Source organism: Ischnura elegans, chromosome 10, assembly GCF_921293095.1.
Source record: "Ischnura elegans chromosome 10, ioIscEleg1.1, whole genome shotgun sequence".
NCBI classification, from domain to species: Eukaryota; Metazoa; Arthropoda; class Insecta; order Odonata; family Coenagrionidae; genus Ischnura; species Ischnura elegans.
The window spans coordinates 63,636,171-63,652,133 of NC_060255.1; the positions used below are offsets into that span (position 1 = coordinate 63,636,171).

At 37.3% G+C, this 15,963-nt stretch overlaps 1 protein-coding gene across 10 annotated transcripts in view; it reads right to left on the reverse strand.

The window, feature by feature from the left end:
- The window catches only part of LOC124167172 (vinculin), a 97,976-nt gene that overhangs the window by 36,153 nt on the left and 45,860 nt on the right, over positions 1–15,963 (reverse strand). For all 10 annotated transcript variants that reach the window (XM_046544999.1, XM_046544995.1, XM_046544990.1 and 7 more), the window contains exons 9-15: positions 14,907–15,043; positions 11,583–11,713; positions 10,813–10,964; positions 6,805–6,982; positions 5,551–5,754; positions 3,819–3,910; positions 1,184–1,274 (exon numbers count right to left, since the gene is read on the reverse strand). In XM_046544999.1, the coding sequence (XP_046400955.1) occupies positions 1,184–1,274; positions 3,819–3,910; positions 5,551–5,754; positions 6,805–6,982; positions 10,813–10,964; positions 11,583–11,713; positions 14,907–15,043 (985 nt within the window). The remainder of the gene's footprint in view (positions 1–1,183; positions 1,275–3,818; positions 3,911–5,550; positions 5,755–6,804; positions 6,983–10,812; positions 10,965–11,582; positions 11,714–14,906; positions 15,044–15,963) is intronic.

Genomic DNA, 15,963 nt, shown 5'->3' on the forward strand with positions numbered 1-15,963 from the left:
AGATATATGATAGCATTTAGCAACAAAAATATTTAAAATGGAAAGAAAATAGCATTTATTTGTAGCAATAACACACTGTACACAAATACCAATTGGTTTTAGTTATTATCAGCATGAAATATGAAACTGCTAGATACGATACGTCCAATAGTAGTATGTAAGCATTAACTCTACAACAATAGACATTTAACTTTCTAAGTACTACTATATGAACTACATATAATTGAGGAATGTTATCATCTTCCTAATAAGGTATTTAAGACTTATTCCAGTGAATCCAATACTATATAGTAGACTGAAAATTTATAAAAACTTATATATGTGGCTAATTTCACTGTATCCAAGCAATATGTTACGATTACACCAATGGAGTGATTAAGCAAAACTTTCATGGTAAAATAATGGCTAACTTGATCAAAACAAATTAATTGGTAGCCAAAGAAATAAGACTGTATTTAAAGGTGGCACAATGAATGGTACCTCTAAGTGAAGAATATAAACCCACTGAAATCTTCATTACTCCCATTGCAAGTAAAACTAGATTTTTTCACGGTAATTCAGCATACAATTCAGCCTGGAGAGAAGAGTAAGTTTTTCATATACCTAATATTTTCCAAGGCAACCTTTTAATTTTTTTCAAGAATTAGAATGAAATTATTTATTTATGAGGGAAAAAACTTTCTATGGTGCTATTCTCAAGTTACATAAAGTAATGCCAAGTAAAAGGAAAAAGTTACCCCAAACATAAGAGCTATTAGTGACCATTTACACAGACAGAATGAAAGTATTTCTTTACAATAGATACTCCCATTAAAGAAGACAAGAAAAATTAAGGTTGATTAATTTTCTTGCACTCACTCACCCAGGGAGAATATAAAATGATAAATATGGAACTGCTATAGGTGCTTGGATGAAAAATAAAATTACATGGTCATTGAAGAATTACCTATGACATAGTTAAAAGCCCAAAATAGAAAGAAAATAAAATTCTTGAGCTTTTAGCAGAACATGGGATGACAATGAATATTGAGAAATATTTCACACGGTGCAGCATATAACGCCAATATCAACACCTGCAATTTCAATGTAAAGGCTTCTTAAAATAACTTTTACCTGAAAAAAGAAGCTGCATCATTAGGAAAAAAGTGAATTACCTGCTCCAACTAGGATTCTATTGACTTACCATTGATGTGTAGAGCACTCATATCAGGTGGAGGAGGTAGATCAGGAGTCACTATGACAGCTTGTCTCACCATACCCACAGATGAAAGAAGCTGGAAAAAAATAAATATTTAAAATTTTTTTTAGAATTTAAAAAACTATTAATAAAATGCAATAAGTGTATGATAAATATGCATTAAATATTAGCTCCATTCCGCTTTTTTATTGTTAAACAAACATTTATGATGAGTCAAATGCTTCTTCATCATCATTAATTTCAGGGAATGAAGTTTTGAGTCCCACAATCTTTTCTGCAGTTTTGGACGAACGAAAGCAGGCCAAGCATTGAGATGCAAGGAATCATATTGAAAAAAACAGTAAAGCGCAATCACAAAGAAAAAGGACTGTATGCCATCATGGAGAATCAGAGAGAATGGTCATATAATAGACATCAAGACAACTGATGATTACATTTAAAAGGCGGTTACTTTCATGAACGCGGGAGTTCATGAAGACAGCTAACTTTAAGTCTATACACTATCTGATATCCTCACCAAGATATTATATTCTTGTTTAAAATGATCAGCAGAAAAGAAGCAAAATTCCATAGGAAATTATTATTTTACACAAAGAATATTTTACAGCAGACTCCCGATTATCCGGCTGTGGTATATCCGTGGTGTGGATTATCTGTGCATGATTTTCACTCTCGCTCAATATTTTTCGCATTCTTAATAAAGAAATAAAATTGGATGCATAATCACCTGAATTACTGTATTTTAATGCTAGGATATACCGGGTGAATTATTTCCATTAGACTCCCCCTTTGTAAAATGGAATCACTTGCGCGCTACCTGCATTCACGGGTGCTCTGTGTTCATGTTTTGCGAGACTCGCAGTGTGCGATCGTGCTCAGTGATCACGGATACACGTCCTGCTGCGGCCCGGGCAACTTGTGCGAGATGCAACTACATCGCGTGGCGCCTGAAAGTGTTGTTTCTCACATTGCGAAGTGGTGTTGAAGCTTTCGTGCAAACCACTTTCCCGTATCCGTGATAATGCAGCCGCAGATGCGTGGTTTTCCAAACCAGTACATACATGCATTAATAATATGAGTACAACCATGTTATCGCCACTAAAAAGATCACACGCTGGCGAAGAAAGCTCCCATTGAGTCCGAGAAGCACTCAAAAATAACAGAATAAATGGGTAAATAATATATTATTGTTTTTTTTACGTAAATTATGAACATTACAATACATTTAAGTGAAGTTTGGGTTATCCGTGTTTTCCGATTACTCGTATCGTCTCTCCCCATCATTAGCCAGGATAATCGGGAGTGTACTGTATTTGGAAAAGGCTCCCCACGGATCAATTTTTTAATTATCATGATTATTGAATGGTGACTTGATTTGTTTATTTTTAGAGAATAGGGTGGTTTCCTATTATTTTTTTATTGCCTAAATCGAAAGATTATTACTCCTGGAGTACGTATTTCACGCTTTTAGATTTTTAAATGATGATATCTATTTTTCGCAATTAAATGAAAAGTGAAAATTTTCAAGCGCACGAAAACGCGACGCGTAAGTATGAATGCCGGGAAATCTCTCGTACGTGACGTATTTCTGGTTTCCGCTGCCGCCCTGTGAGGTGACCTTGAGGCGAGTTGAGCACTGATACGACGCAGGCTGCTAGCGGGTAGCTGAGTACCCTGCTGGCTGGTAGCACTTGGCTTAAATAAGGATTATTAATACCTTATCAAATGAAGAAAACTTTCCGACCTTAGCCAGTTTTAATAAGTGATTATTAAGACATGTTTCCCTGAGCTCTGCGCCTCATGCATGCATTGGTAACCTCAGACGATGTATAACTCCTATCTATTCCAATAGAAACTAGGTCCCTGTGACGTCACGTGGAGTGGCATCGCGTGGGCGCCAATCTGGCCGTTTTCAAATGAGGATAAAAATGGACCATTGCCATTCGTCTAAACCAGTATTTCTAAAACGAAATAATTTATATATTATGGATACAGTAATGGTGGGTAACGAATCGTAATCAATGCCTTTCGTTTTCTTTGATGAAGGAAACTACCCTATTGTTGTTTTCCAACAAAAAAAAAAAACAACAATTTTTTGTTTTTGTTGTTTTTTTCCTTACACAGCTGGAAGCTTCAGCTATTTGAATGACACTACAAATAGAGTTTAAAGAAAAGGCTAGCAAAGAGACTGATCTAGAGTGTAGCACTTTAGGGTGCAGAAACATTGACACTTATTTGGAAGGAGTACAAGAAAAGACTGGAGGCATTCAAAATGTGGGAGTGGAGAAGAATGGAGAAGGTGAGGTAGACATAGAGGAAGGGGATCAATGAAGTGCTGGACGTGGTGGGTGAGGAGAGGAAGCATCTCGATGAGATTCAAAAGAGACAGAAGGTATTAAACAGTGTGAGAAGGAAGAATGCTAGGTGAGCAAGAGATGGAAAGGTAGGTAAAAGGATTTTATAGATAGAATTGAATAAAGAAGGCCTTTTTGTAAATTAAATGAGGAAGACAAAGTTGGGAGGGGAAACAGACCTGAGTAATCTATAAAATGCTCCATGAAAACCTACTCGAACTGGTACTTTCATAATACTTATGTGAATGAAAAAAAAATGAACTTACAGCTCTGTTAGATTCCCTCCAGCGAGTGATGGCGTTGTGGTCACTCATGTTCATCGCCACTGCTTTTGCATCTTGAACCATTGGCGTGACATCTGCAAAAAACAGAATGCAAATCAGAAAAAAAATTGCAATCAATTGTTAATCAATCACTCGATTTATTTTCATATAATACAGGTATATTCACTGAGTTGCAGATGTGTTACACTTCTGATTACGCCCATATGCCAGGTTTTTACAAAACTCAGATGCAATTGTGTTCATGGTACAATCCTTACAAAAGAAGTTAGCTACATCTGATAAGAGTCGACAATTTCTGGAGGATAAAGGGAATTGGGATTCCAATCCATTTTGGATAATCAACTTCTCGTGGAGCATGGATCATGTGCAATCCTCAGCTCATGGCTTTGCACAGAAAATGATTTTGAGACTGGAATAGTCTATCCTCCCAAAATCAGTTGTCCTGGGAGGAAGGATATCACTAGCAGGCTCTTATTTATGATTTTTGTTGCTAACTTTGAAATGCCATACAAGCTTTCAATGAATTTGTGTTCTCCTAGATATTCTCTACTGACTCCTGGTGGTCAAAAATTGATGCTTTCAAAAGGTCATCAACAGTATAAAGGTGTTTGAGAACATGTTTAAAATAAATTGTTCTTGTACATTAATTTTCACTAAAATAACTTTTTATCGACTAAGGTTACATCTCAATACTATTCGGTGCACAAGCACTTCTGATGACCATCCCGGGACATCAAAATATTTATACCTTCCCAAACCAGACTTTCGAATGATATTCAATTAGATATAGCATAAAGCTGGCATCCTGCAATGAAAAGAAAAAAAATTCTCTCTTGAGGCCTCTTACTGAATTCATCTGTCTGGAACACATAAACATCAGATACTCCTCCAAACAAGCTATCACTTACACTGCATGTAATCAAATACATACTTGACCAGAATTGAACCAATTTGCTACTTTCGATAAAGGCTACTGTTCAACATAAATTTATTTAGCAAGCTTCAATAGCTTCAATTAGTAGTGGTAGTAGTAGTAATTTTATAGGGTGCATCAGCAGCTAAGGCCATTTCGCACCACTTACTGACTGGAACTGGAAATGGGGTATAAGTCCGGTCTTAAAAAATGGTTGGAATAATTTATAAGAAGTATCATTTATATTTTTTTGAAAAGGTCAGTTGAGCGTAAGAATGCAATCAGTCGAGAGACACCTTCGGGATTGTTTCCTAGCAACTCAGCAAGGTCCACCCTGATGTTATAATTCACCCATGCAATCTGATATCTTTCACAGTCCGTCAGGATATGTCGCGTAGTTAGTAAACAATCACAATCTATGCATTGGGGCTGTATTCTCTCTTCTCTGAAGACGTATGAATGGGTTAGTATGCAGTGACCTATCCTCAAACGTGCTAAAACGACTTCCTCCCAGCAGACATTTCTCACAGAGGTTCAATAGCTTCAATTATCAAGGCTATTGCTAACTATTAATAACAGAAAAACACCAGTTACCAGCACATAATACATACGACCAATTGCATCTTATCACCTCTCCCCTAGTGATGGTTCTGCCACCATTGACCATTCTTTTTTTCATTTATGAATATTCTTACTTTCTAGACGTACCTCATACTAATGAAAAACTGTATACTCAATCTAGAGAATGCATATCTCACAACCTATTCAAATACCTTTATCACCATAAAATTTTCAACTTACTGTTCTGAAGAGAATCTGAAGCTGCATTCACCCCTGCAATAAAGTCTGGATCTTCTGAATTGTCAGCTTCCTGCTTGGCCAGCATGAGGACACGATTTGCAAGGCGAGCAACATTTGAAGCACCCTCAACCATTTGACCGGCTCCAGCTTGACCACGCAACAAAGAATCCTCGCACACTTTGGTTTGCCGTCTCATCTGCTCCTCTGCAATAGTATTAATGCAAATTTGTGAAAAAATATAAATAAAAACTAATGAGACCATAATTAAGAATAAATAAGCACTTTTAAACAGTTTTATTTACCAAACACACTGTTAAACTCAGTGTCATCATCAGACACAAGACCAACTTTAACAATGACGAAAACACTTAGATACATACATTTTTAAGACTTCTTCAGGGTTCGGTAAAATGATTTGAAAAATTTCCTGGCCAATGTGCAGAATACAATCATCAAAAAGTCTTCCATGAATATAAATGTTTCATATGCATGATACTAATAAAAACTTTTCAATTTTTCATTTACCAAAACCCAATCTTGCAATATCACATTTCAAGGTTCTTTGTCATCAATTTTTTGAATTTTGAGGTAAGTATACAACTGAATAGAAATATATATATGAAATGCTCCCTTAATTCCTTTGAATAAAGAGAAACCAAAAAACGAGCATGATTCCTAAATGACAGCACGAAAAATTACACCGTTTATTGTCCTGACCACAAAAGCAAAGTTTTTGCAGGGAAGTAGAGTTTCCAAGAATTTATGATATAACAAATTAAAGAAAATAAGATTGATTACAGAGTATCAAAAATCATGTCAATTAGTGAGAGAATTCATAGTTTTGTCTATAGCTTTTCTCCCAATTATACTGAAGTATAGTTAAAAAGGAACTATGAAGTAAACCCAAAAACTAAATCAAGAACTATGTACTATAAATCCTTGACATTCATCACCAAAAATAAAAAAAAAGTAAATTTGAAAGAAGTTTGTCGAGTTGACAAAAAAACAATGAAACCAAGAATTAGTATGTATAATAATTTCTGGGAAGGGTTCAACAGTATGTACAATATGTTTCAACACAGGTGATGATGACACTGGACATGATGTACCCAGGAAATAAATCAATGGAAAGAAAGAAACGATTTCATTCACACAATTCGAATTCCACACACGTTAGCCTGATACTAATGAAGTCTACAGAAACTTCTACAGGGAATAAATATATGAATGAATTAAGTTAACATTCCATCTCACCAGACAATTTGATGAATTCAGCGGAATCTGTTGCTTCGTCACACAATGTTCGTGCATGATGCACACAGTCAGCATATTGCGTCCTTAGGTTGCCAAAATGTTCATCGGCAGCTTTACTCGATGGGTACGCCATTCGAATACGACCAGCACTCACCAACTGGGGAGTCAAACTCTCCAACTGAAATTGAGGAAAACAAAGAGTGAGATATTAATTAATGAGAGTAAGTACAAATGAAGATAGGAAAATAAGATACAGTTAAATCACTGTGTAATGAACCTCTACAAAGCAAAAATTTATTAAAAACTCATTATGAAGCCAGCTCCAGTCCCAGGCCTCTCCCATACATTATGCATAGACAAAAACCTCCCAAAATGAACCTCTATCATCACAAAATAAGTACAGTGAGTCCTCGTTTAACGTTGTTGATTCGTTCCTGAAAAAGTCGACGTTAAGCGAAACAACGTTAAACGATGCAGTGTTTCCCATAAGAAACAATGTAAAAAATTTAAATTGGTTCCTAGCCATGTTCCTAACAATCCATTTCTTCGTGAAGAATCCAGAATTTCCCGGGCGAGAATCCAAGGAGGCCAATTATCGGAGCCGTAACTTTAAGCAGACTTTGTGACCAATCGGGAGACACCTGAATCAGGCCAAAACGAAAAAAATCTGAGGCCCGTATCATAAAAGTCCCCTCGAAGCCGGCCTCCACCTCATTGTCGTCAGGGGGAGGAGATGCGATATCATAAAACCGACCTCAACCTCAAAAACGTCGAATTTTGAGGCCAGCCTCGGCTCAAACTTTGAGGTTAGATTATTGTCGGCTCAAAGCGTTTGAGGTGACTTCCGCCATTGCGAGAAGATGATGATTATTCATCCATGATTATTAAACTCTTCCGTTATTTTCTGCCAACATCTTGCCTTGCTTAAAACGGACTCCGCATCCGAGCGCTTACACTCAATTACGTCCTTGTACTTGACCACCAAATTGCACAAAATTTCCTGCTCCTGCCTGGCCATGCGCTCCGACTTACAAGGGGAATACACGACCTTTGGGTGGCCGATTGAGCTCAAATTTTCTGATTCGGTAGATCACGGCTATCAATTAAATATGCCGAAGCAAGACTTCTCAAAACTTTTCGAGAAAAAAGCTATTAAAAATGGTAAAAAAACGGGTCTACGGTATATATCCGGTATTTCCTTACATAATCTTTAAGGCAGCGGTGGCCCAGTGGTAACGGTGGTTGACTGTGGATGTAAGGACGGCGAGTTCGATCCTCACTCACGGTATTTTTTTTATTTTACTAAATTCTTCGTTTGCAAGTTTCGGGATACTACTCGAACAAACGGAGAACGCGTTCTTCCCTCCGCCGCATCGACTGCCCTGTATTTTTGACGGTATACACGCGTCATTCACGCTTACGAATAATTTTCTCAATTAAACTCCCAATGAAAGCATAATCCGTCGATAGGGTGGATTTCCCTCCCAATTAATAATTTAAATGTCATTATTCTGACCCCACCCCTACAGAAGACAATTAACACTCGCAATACCCTAATATACCTAGAGAGAACAAATAAAGACAAAATCGCCCTTGGAAAGGCTATTATATAGCCCTTGCTTCATTTCCTACCCCTTTCAGCACTTATTATTATTTAAAAAATGAATTAAAAATATTTTCATTGAGCTAACGAAGATAGGAAAACAATCTTTAAAAATGCAAACAATAAAATCTTTGAAAAATAAAATAAAAAAAGTACCAAGAGTGAGAATCGAACTCGCCACCCTTTTTACATCCACAGTCAACCACCGTTAACACTGAGCCACTGCTGCCTTGTAAAGGATAAGGAAATACCGGATATATACCGTAGACCCGTTTTTTACGATTTTTAATTGCTTTTTTCTTGAAAAGTTTTGAGAAGTGCGTCGCCTTGCTTCGGCATATTTAGTTGATAGCCGTGATCTACCGAATCAGAAAATTTGAGCTCAATCAGCCACCCGAAGGTCGTGTATTCCCCTTGTTAGCCATTTCTGTTTCTATTGTTGATGTTGGCGGGTATATCCCCGGCCGCATTCGGTATATCGCTACTGCGCATGTCTGTGCAAATACGATTCGAAAAAATGAACATGGAACAATGCTGGAAGACTGTCAACTCTGAAACCAGAAACATCGTCCTCAACAGTGCGTCATTTCCGCTGGCTCAAACCCCTCCTCCTATGAACCGAGCTGGAGGAGACTTTTATGATATGACGCGGTCGAGGGATCTCCTCGTCGAGCTAGGCCGGCTTCAAACGAGGCCATCCTCAACTTCAACTTCCAGGGGACTTTTATGATACGGGCCTCAATCTGACACTCGGAAGCACGAGGATGAAGGGCGAGTCAATTTTCGTGATGATATGAATTCTTTAACCCGGCGGAAATCGCGAGAAACATTCATTACCGATTATTCACTTCAGCATCATAACGATTCATTCGAAACGAAACGAATTTTCATAACGAAAAGGTTGGGAAGAAGGCATCATTAAATGAAATATAAAAACTAAAAAGAAAGTATTTTAATGGCGAAACATCGATATTTTCAGTAACAGAAGAAATTTTAATTGTAAAAACTCGACCTGCAAACCTAAAACTCGACCGATCTCTCCAGCAGTTGCACCTTCTTCAATTCTTTTAATAATACCAAGTTTTTGTTCTAATATCGCCGTTTTTTCTTCACGTCTGAAGAACCGCCAGGATAGCCACTCTTCTTCGTGGACATTTTTTTCGGTTGGCATCAGAAAAATAAACGGATAATGGGTAAATGAGGCGATAATTATTCGCTCAGACGCATATTTAACATACGCTACCCACGCCAACTTTTTCTGTCGAGCGAAAATTACCAATCGCATTAATATAGTAATATTTACTATACATCAGATGCGCTTGCGTCCTATTCGCCATTCATTTTTTTTCGCCGCGCATAATTTGAACAACGTTATCGCGAAGCAATAACGACGTTAAATGATCAAGGGTTTCATTTTTTGGACAACGTTATCGTGAAACAACGTTAAACGGGACGACGTTAAACGAGGACACACTGTATCCCCAAAATGAAGTCTGCATGGTGGGGGCTCCAGTTAGGAAATGACCTCTCCTCTCAAAAGCAAAACGTTTCATTTAGAAATTATTTTTCTGTGTATTTATAAGTGATTCCTCTACCAAATTCCACATTTTTCTAAGTGTTTATCTTCATTGTGACCTATTGCCTAGCTTTTGAGCATCTAATCCGGAGTTGCCATAAGCTGTGCAGCTAATCAGTAGTAGCAGCACCAGTGTGACCAACGTTAATTTCTAATTCAACTTCTTTCAGCTTATCATGGATACCGGATCTAGCAGGGGGCTTACTTTGTTATCAGTTATTGCTTCGTTCTTTATACCACAAAATTCATAATTTAGGGGCTGAAAGTTCTTAATCCAAAGTTGCCAGTTTGGTTAGAGAATAAAGCTAGTTGACTTAACACACACGGGTATTTAAGATGCTAAGAGGCAGTCGACCGGAGGTATGTGCGGAGATAGCAAGATGAATGCATTTCGAATACTTTCGATGGGAACAAGGGAGAGTATTAGGGAATTAGATAATTTCTCAGGAAGCTGGGTGGGAGTTTTATTGCCAAATTCCTATCATGCAGCAGAATTGAGAGTCATTGGAAAAGATTTCCATTATCATGTCACTCGGGTTGCATACACTTGGAGGATACTTTGGTGGCCCATCTAGGTCTTATTTGAAAACTTATTTCCCTGGATTCCAGGGGTTAAGGCTCCCATTGAAGATGGAATCAAAGAATGAAGGCAATGACTGAATAGTACCCAACTTTTAATAATTGACAATGACAATTCATTCTTCCCATTAGAAACAGCAAAAAATTAAAATGAAAAATTACTCCCAGCAATAAATACACCCTTTAATGATAACATGAAATTATTATTAATTGAAAGATGCAACTAAACCAATAGAAGTAAACAACACACCTGATTGGCAGATGCTAAAAGAGCTTCAGCTAGCTTCTTATTTCCCCCACTACCACCAGCTGCTACCATTCTTGCTGTCCTTGCAGCCCTCCCAGAAAACTGCTTCAGAGCTGAGGCTTTGTCGGCAAAATTCTGCTCCCTGCCCGGTGCACCTGGTCACCCAAAATATCACGTCTATTACATCATGAAAAGCTTACAATAATATGCACCATATAACATTAATATATAATTGATAATTGTCAATAATCGCATTGGCAGCATCAGTGACTTAGAATTTAACAGCTGGCAATCAACACCATCACATTTAATTTTCAGCTTTTTCACTGCCAATTTGGTTACTAAAAGGAAGCGTAAAATTCCACCTTTAGCGTGCCTTGGTAATGAATGCCATCAGTGAGTTTTGATCAATAAATGGCAGAACAGGATCCTTTGGACCACAAGAAGAATAATTTGTAACTATCTGTTGTACTATCCATTGTTGAATTTAAACACGTAGTCCTGTCATATTAAAATGATCGTAACTCGGGGAACCTGTGGTCATTACAGATATTATTATTATATACCTACATTGAAAATAAAATATTTTTATGTAGAAAAATGAATAGATGATTACATGGTTATAGGACAAACTAAACTCTTAAGGTACTCTCTTAAGATAGTTAATACCACAATAAACTATTCCTTTTGCATCAAAAAATTAAATTACATATCTAACAGATATTATAAAGTGATTCCAAATATTTTTTTATAATAGACTAGGGCAAAATTACCTTCTGGAGCAAGAACTGCATCAGTGAACTGCTTTAATGGGGTGCCCACATCAACAAAATCTTCAACAACTCGGCTAACAACAGCACTCTGGATCCGACTTTTTAAATCATGCAGTTTCTGAGATAATGCTCTGAAAAAAAGTGGATGAATGATTATTTATTAGTAATCCTAGAGTGTTGAAATTTGTTGACATAAATTGATAACATGGTGAAGTAACAGGATACATAATTGCTGAATTTCCAATTGAAGCTAATAATCACAATTCTTATGATTGTAATGGAATAGTACGAATGGATCAAACTCTCATATCATTAATTTGACAATTTGTTGTTATAGAATCTACAGCAATGACACTCAATAGATAAAAAACATGGAACATTGGAAAAACTGATCAGCTGTGGTGGTGGTATGGTGTTTGGAGGAGGCAACCAGCAGCTTAGGTCATATGCACAACAGGAAAGGATAGGGAGGTAAGAATGGAGGTACAGGCAGTCCTCGACTTTCATACACTCGACTTTTGTACAATTCACACTTTCGTACTTTCCAAAATACTTTAATTTCGTACGCTAAATTTGGACTACCAAATGCGTCTGTAATTTTTTGAAATTCCTGCAATATTCACTGCACATTCCAATATTCTGTTTATATAACTGTTTCTGTTAACTTTTTAATAACTCTTTCATATTGCAGTATATGTGGACAATAAAAACGTATACAATTGAGGGCAGGGTTGACTTTAATCAAGGTGATTTGTTTTAGAGTGACACTGCCAGCTATAAAGCTCCTTCATCAAGAGCAGAAGAAAGCTGTAGTTCAGCCTTCATTGGCAGAGTTTTCAAAAAAGTTGATTAGACACCATCAAACAGCTTTCAATAAAATTAGTAAATAAAAGTGCTTCTTTCTAATTGTTTTTTTTTTCATTTGAGTGCCGTTTAATTCGTGTACGACAACACTTACACCTTCACCAACAATACTGCATGAAATATCATCCGCATTCTGTATGTCTTTTTTTTTTTTGAGTAAGATGCGAAAGATACGCGACCACGAGGTACGCTGTGACGAGATGTCACCCGATGAGGAATAGGGTGGTTTCCTATTATTTTTTTACTGCCTAAATCGAAAGATTATTACTCCTGGAGTACGTATTTCACGCATTTAGATTTTTAAATGACGATATCTATTTTTTGCGATCAAATGAAAAGTGAAAATTTTCAAGCGCGCGAAAATGCGACGGGTAAGTATGAATGCCGGGAAATTTCTCCGTGTGACGTATTTCTCGTTCCCGCTGCCACCTTGTGAGGTGACCTTGAGGGAGGCTTGAGCGCTGATACGACGCAGGCTGCTAGCGGGTAGCCGAGTACCCTGCTAGCTGGTAGCGCATGGCTTAAATAAGGATTATTAATACCTTATCAAAATAAGAAAACTTTCCGGCCTTAGCCAGTTTTAATAGGTGATTATTAAGACATGTTTCCCTGAGCTCTCATACATGCATTGGTAATCTCTGACGATGTATAACTCCTATCTATTCCAATAGAAACTAGGTCCCTGTGACGTCACGTGGAGTGGCATCGCGTGGGCGCCAATCTGGCCGTTTTCAAATGAGGATAAAAATGGACCATTGCCATTCGTCTAAACCAGTATTTCTAAAACGAAATAATTTGTATATTATGAATACACTAATGGTGGGTAACGAATGGCAATCAATGCCTTTCGTTTTATTTGATGAAGGAAACTACCCTATTTTGATGTAAAAATTCTAAGGTATCAAGGTGTGAGTGAGGGTTCAACATTTGCATTTTGTTATGCTTCTGGATATGTCTTTCTATTTATAGTGGACGTTCTTAGTGGAATGTCAACTTAAACACCGAGAGAAAGTTTCACTCGACACCCAACGGAATTCTTGTTTTTTTTACTTTTACTTACATTTTCTGCGTATTTTTAAATGAAATTACAAAATTTGAGGAATTGTATTATTAAACATTAGTTTATAAAAATTATATCTTTGGAAAAATAAGGTTTTAGTGTGTATATTTTGCTCTATTGGAACACAACCCCTAAATTAGTATGAAACTAAATGGTTCGACTTTCGTTCACATTTTCAGGAAAGCATTGTGTATTAAAGTCGAGGACCACCTGTACCAGCATTAGCCTGGTCTTTACAAAAGGTGTCAAGGGGATCATGGCTTAATGTCCCATCTAACAGACAGAGTGCTGTACTTTTTAGTGTCCTCCACACAACACTCAAGCAGGAATCGGGCAACCTCTGAAAAATCTCTACCACCATTAGGATTCGAACCCAGGCCCAAAGGGTGTAGTCACCATACATCCCCACCCTAAAAAAATCAGAAGATCAAATGGGTGGATAGGGTGTGAAACGATGAGGTATGATGAAGAAAAGGAGAAGAAAGAGAACTGTGGAGCACCTAAAGTCAGAGAAGACCCCAACGGATATGTCATATACATCTACATAATACCCTGCAAGCCAACTCTAGGGTGTTTGGCAGGGGGGATAGTCATGGTTGGAGGTCATGTTAACACGTTGACTGCAACGCTGGTCATAGTGACTGGCAATGAAACTTCCCACCTCCAAGCCCGTCATAGTGACTTACCACAGAGAGATAGAGTACCAGGGGGTTTCTTGTGACAATAGTTATTGGGGGAGATTGTTTTGGCATGGACTATGACTGAAGTGGTCATTATGGCCAAATTACTTCAAAGTAGAGAGAAATTCATTTTAGATTCATTATAATAATATTTTTATTCAACATAAATCAATAATAGGTAACTGATGAAAAAACACAGATGGCATCACAGGGAATATGTACTTAACCCTGTTAGTGCGGCACGCCGATATATCGGCTTTTACCGCTCGGCTGAAAAGTGCGGCGTGCCGATATATCGGCTTTTACGTTATTGTTGTTAAATTTGATGAATTGAAATAATAAAAAATTATATATCAGTAAACATATAAAAATGTTGTGATTATTGTCCAATTTAATCTCATTAATTAAAAAAAAAATGCTTGAAGATATCTAAAAAATTAACTATATAATTTTTATTTTTCCTAGTTGCTACATTTTATTAAAATACCCTCTGCATTTTTCGACTGTACCCCGGGAAGAAGGATAGCACTAAAAAGGTTAAACACCATGGCAGTCAACATGTTATGAGACAAAGTGATAAATACTTTGGGCAGATAAAGAAGGACTCCAGGAAGAAGAAAATAAGGGAACTTAAGGAACTTGCTCAGGAAAAAGGGAGAAATGGATAGCTATGCAGTGTACGAGCCTTAGGTTAGCAAAAGTATGAATGAACGAACATACCTTCCAATAGCTTGTGCTTGAGGTGATGAAGCTTGTCCATGCCTACAGTAGTCGGCCAGCTGACGAGACAGAGAATCGACCTCATCGCATAAAGCCAGGATGCCAGCTCTTTCATTCCCAGGGAGGCCTTCCGCAACCTAAGGATAGGTATACCATTATAATCATGAACAGAACATTTGCGCTCATACTTCATGAAGAACTATACAGGTACATATATAGTCCCCAGGTTATGGACAAGTTGTGCTCCAGAGAATGTCTATAAATCACATTTGTTCCAATTTGTTCTAATTCTAATGAACAACACACAGGAAATGGTTTTAATAATATCAACATTTATCCAAAAATCTCTTATTTTATAAATGTAAGTTCCCTCAGACTTCACCTTAAGTCAATGTGTTCATTACTGCCCATGCTTGGCTCAGTTCGTCACTATTTTCAGGGAACAAACTGACACTTTTAAAACCTTTAAATTCATTTCTAATCTTTGTTGTTATTTACATTGATTTTTGGAACGTTGCTAGACAACTCTTACCATTGATAAAATTGAGGATAGGCCACCAAGCAGAACTCAAGGCAAAACCGGTATCATGGTTACCTTTGCTCCCAAATTTGACCTCCATATCCCCTTTGGAGAGCCTACCCCAATAGCTTGACATTCAGTGAAGCAAAAAGTCTTTTCTAAAAGGGAAGAGATAATAATTTGTGAGGCTATATTCAGCACCCGCAAATATTTCACTATGAAAAATACTACACAGCTCTGATGTTCCTCAACCCTCTCCTATACAGTGTGGCCAGTTTCCCTGATACACACTTTACTGCACTTGTATGGGATGGTAAATTCCTGATGTATTTCACCCAAGAAGACAGATTGAAAGTGTGAAAGGCTAGTTTAAAAAATGACAGTTTGTGCCCTAAAGACTTTGTCAGGCTCAGCTACAGAAACATTGGCAGTTAGAAACTCATTGACCTTCTATTATACGTAAATAACATGAAAACCATATGGCACAAAAATTTTGTGCATGATACAAAAAGGGCCTGTACCGATCTGTGAGTACCA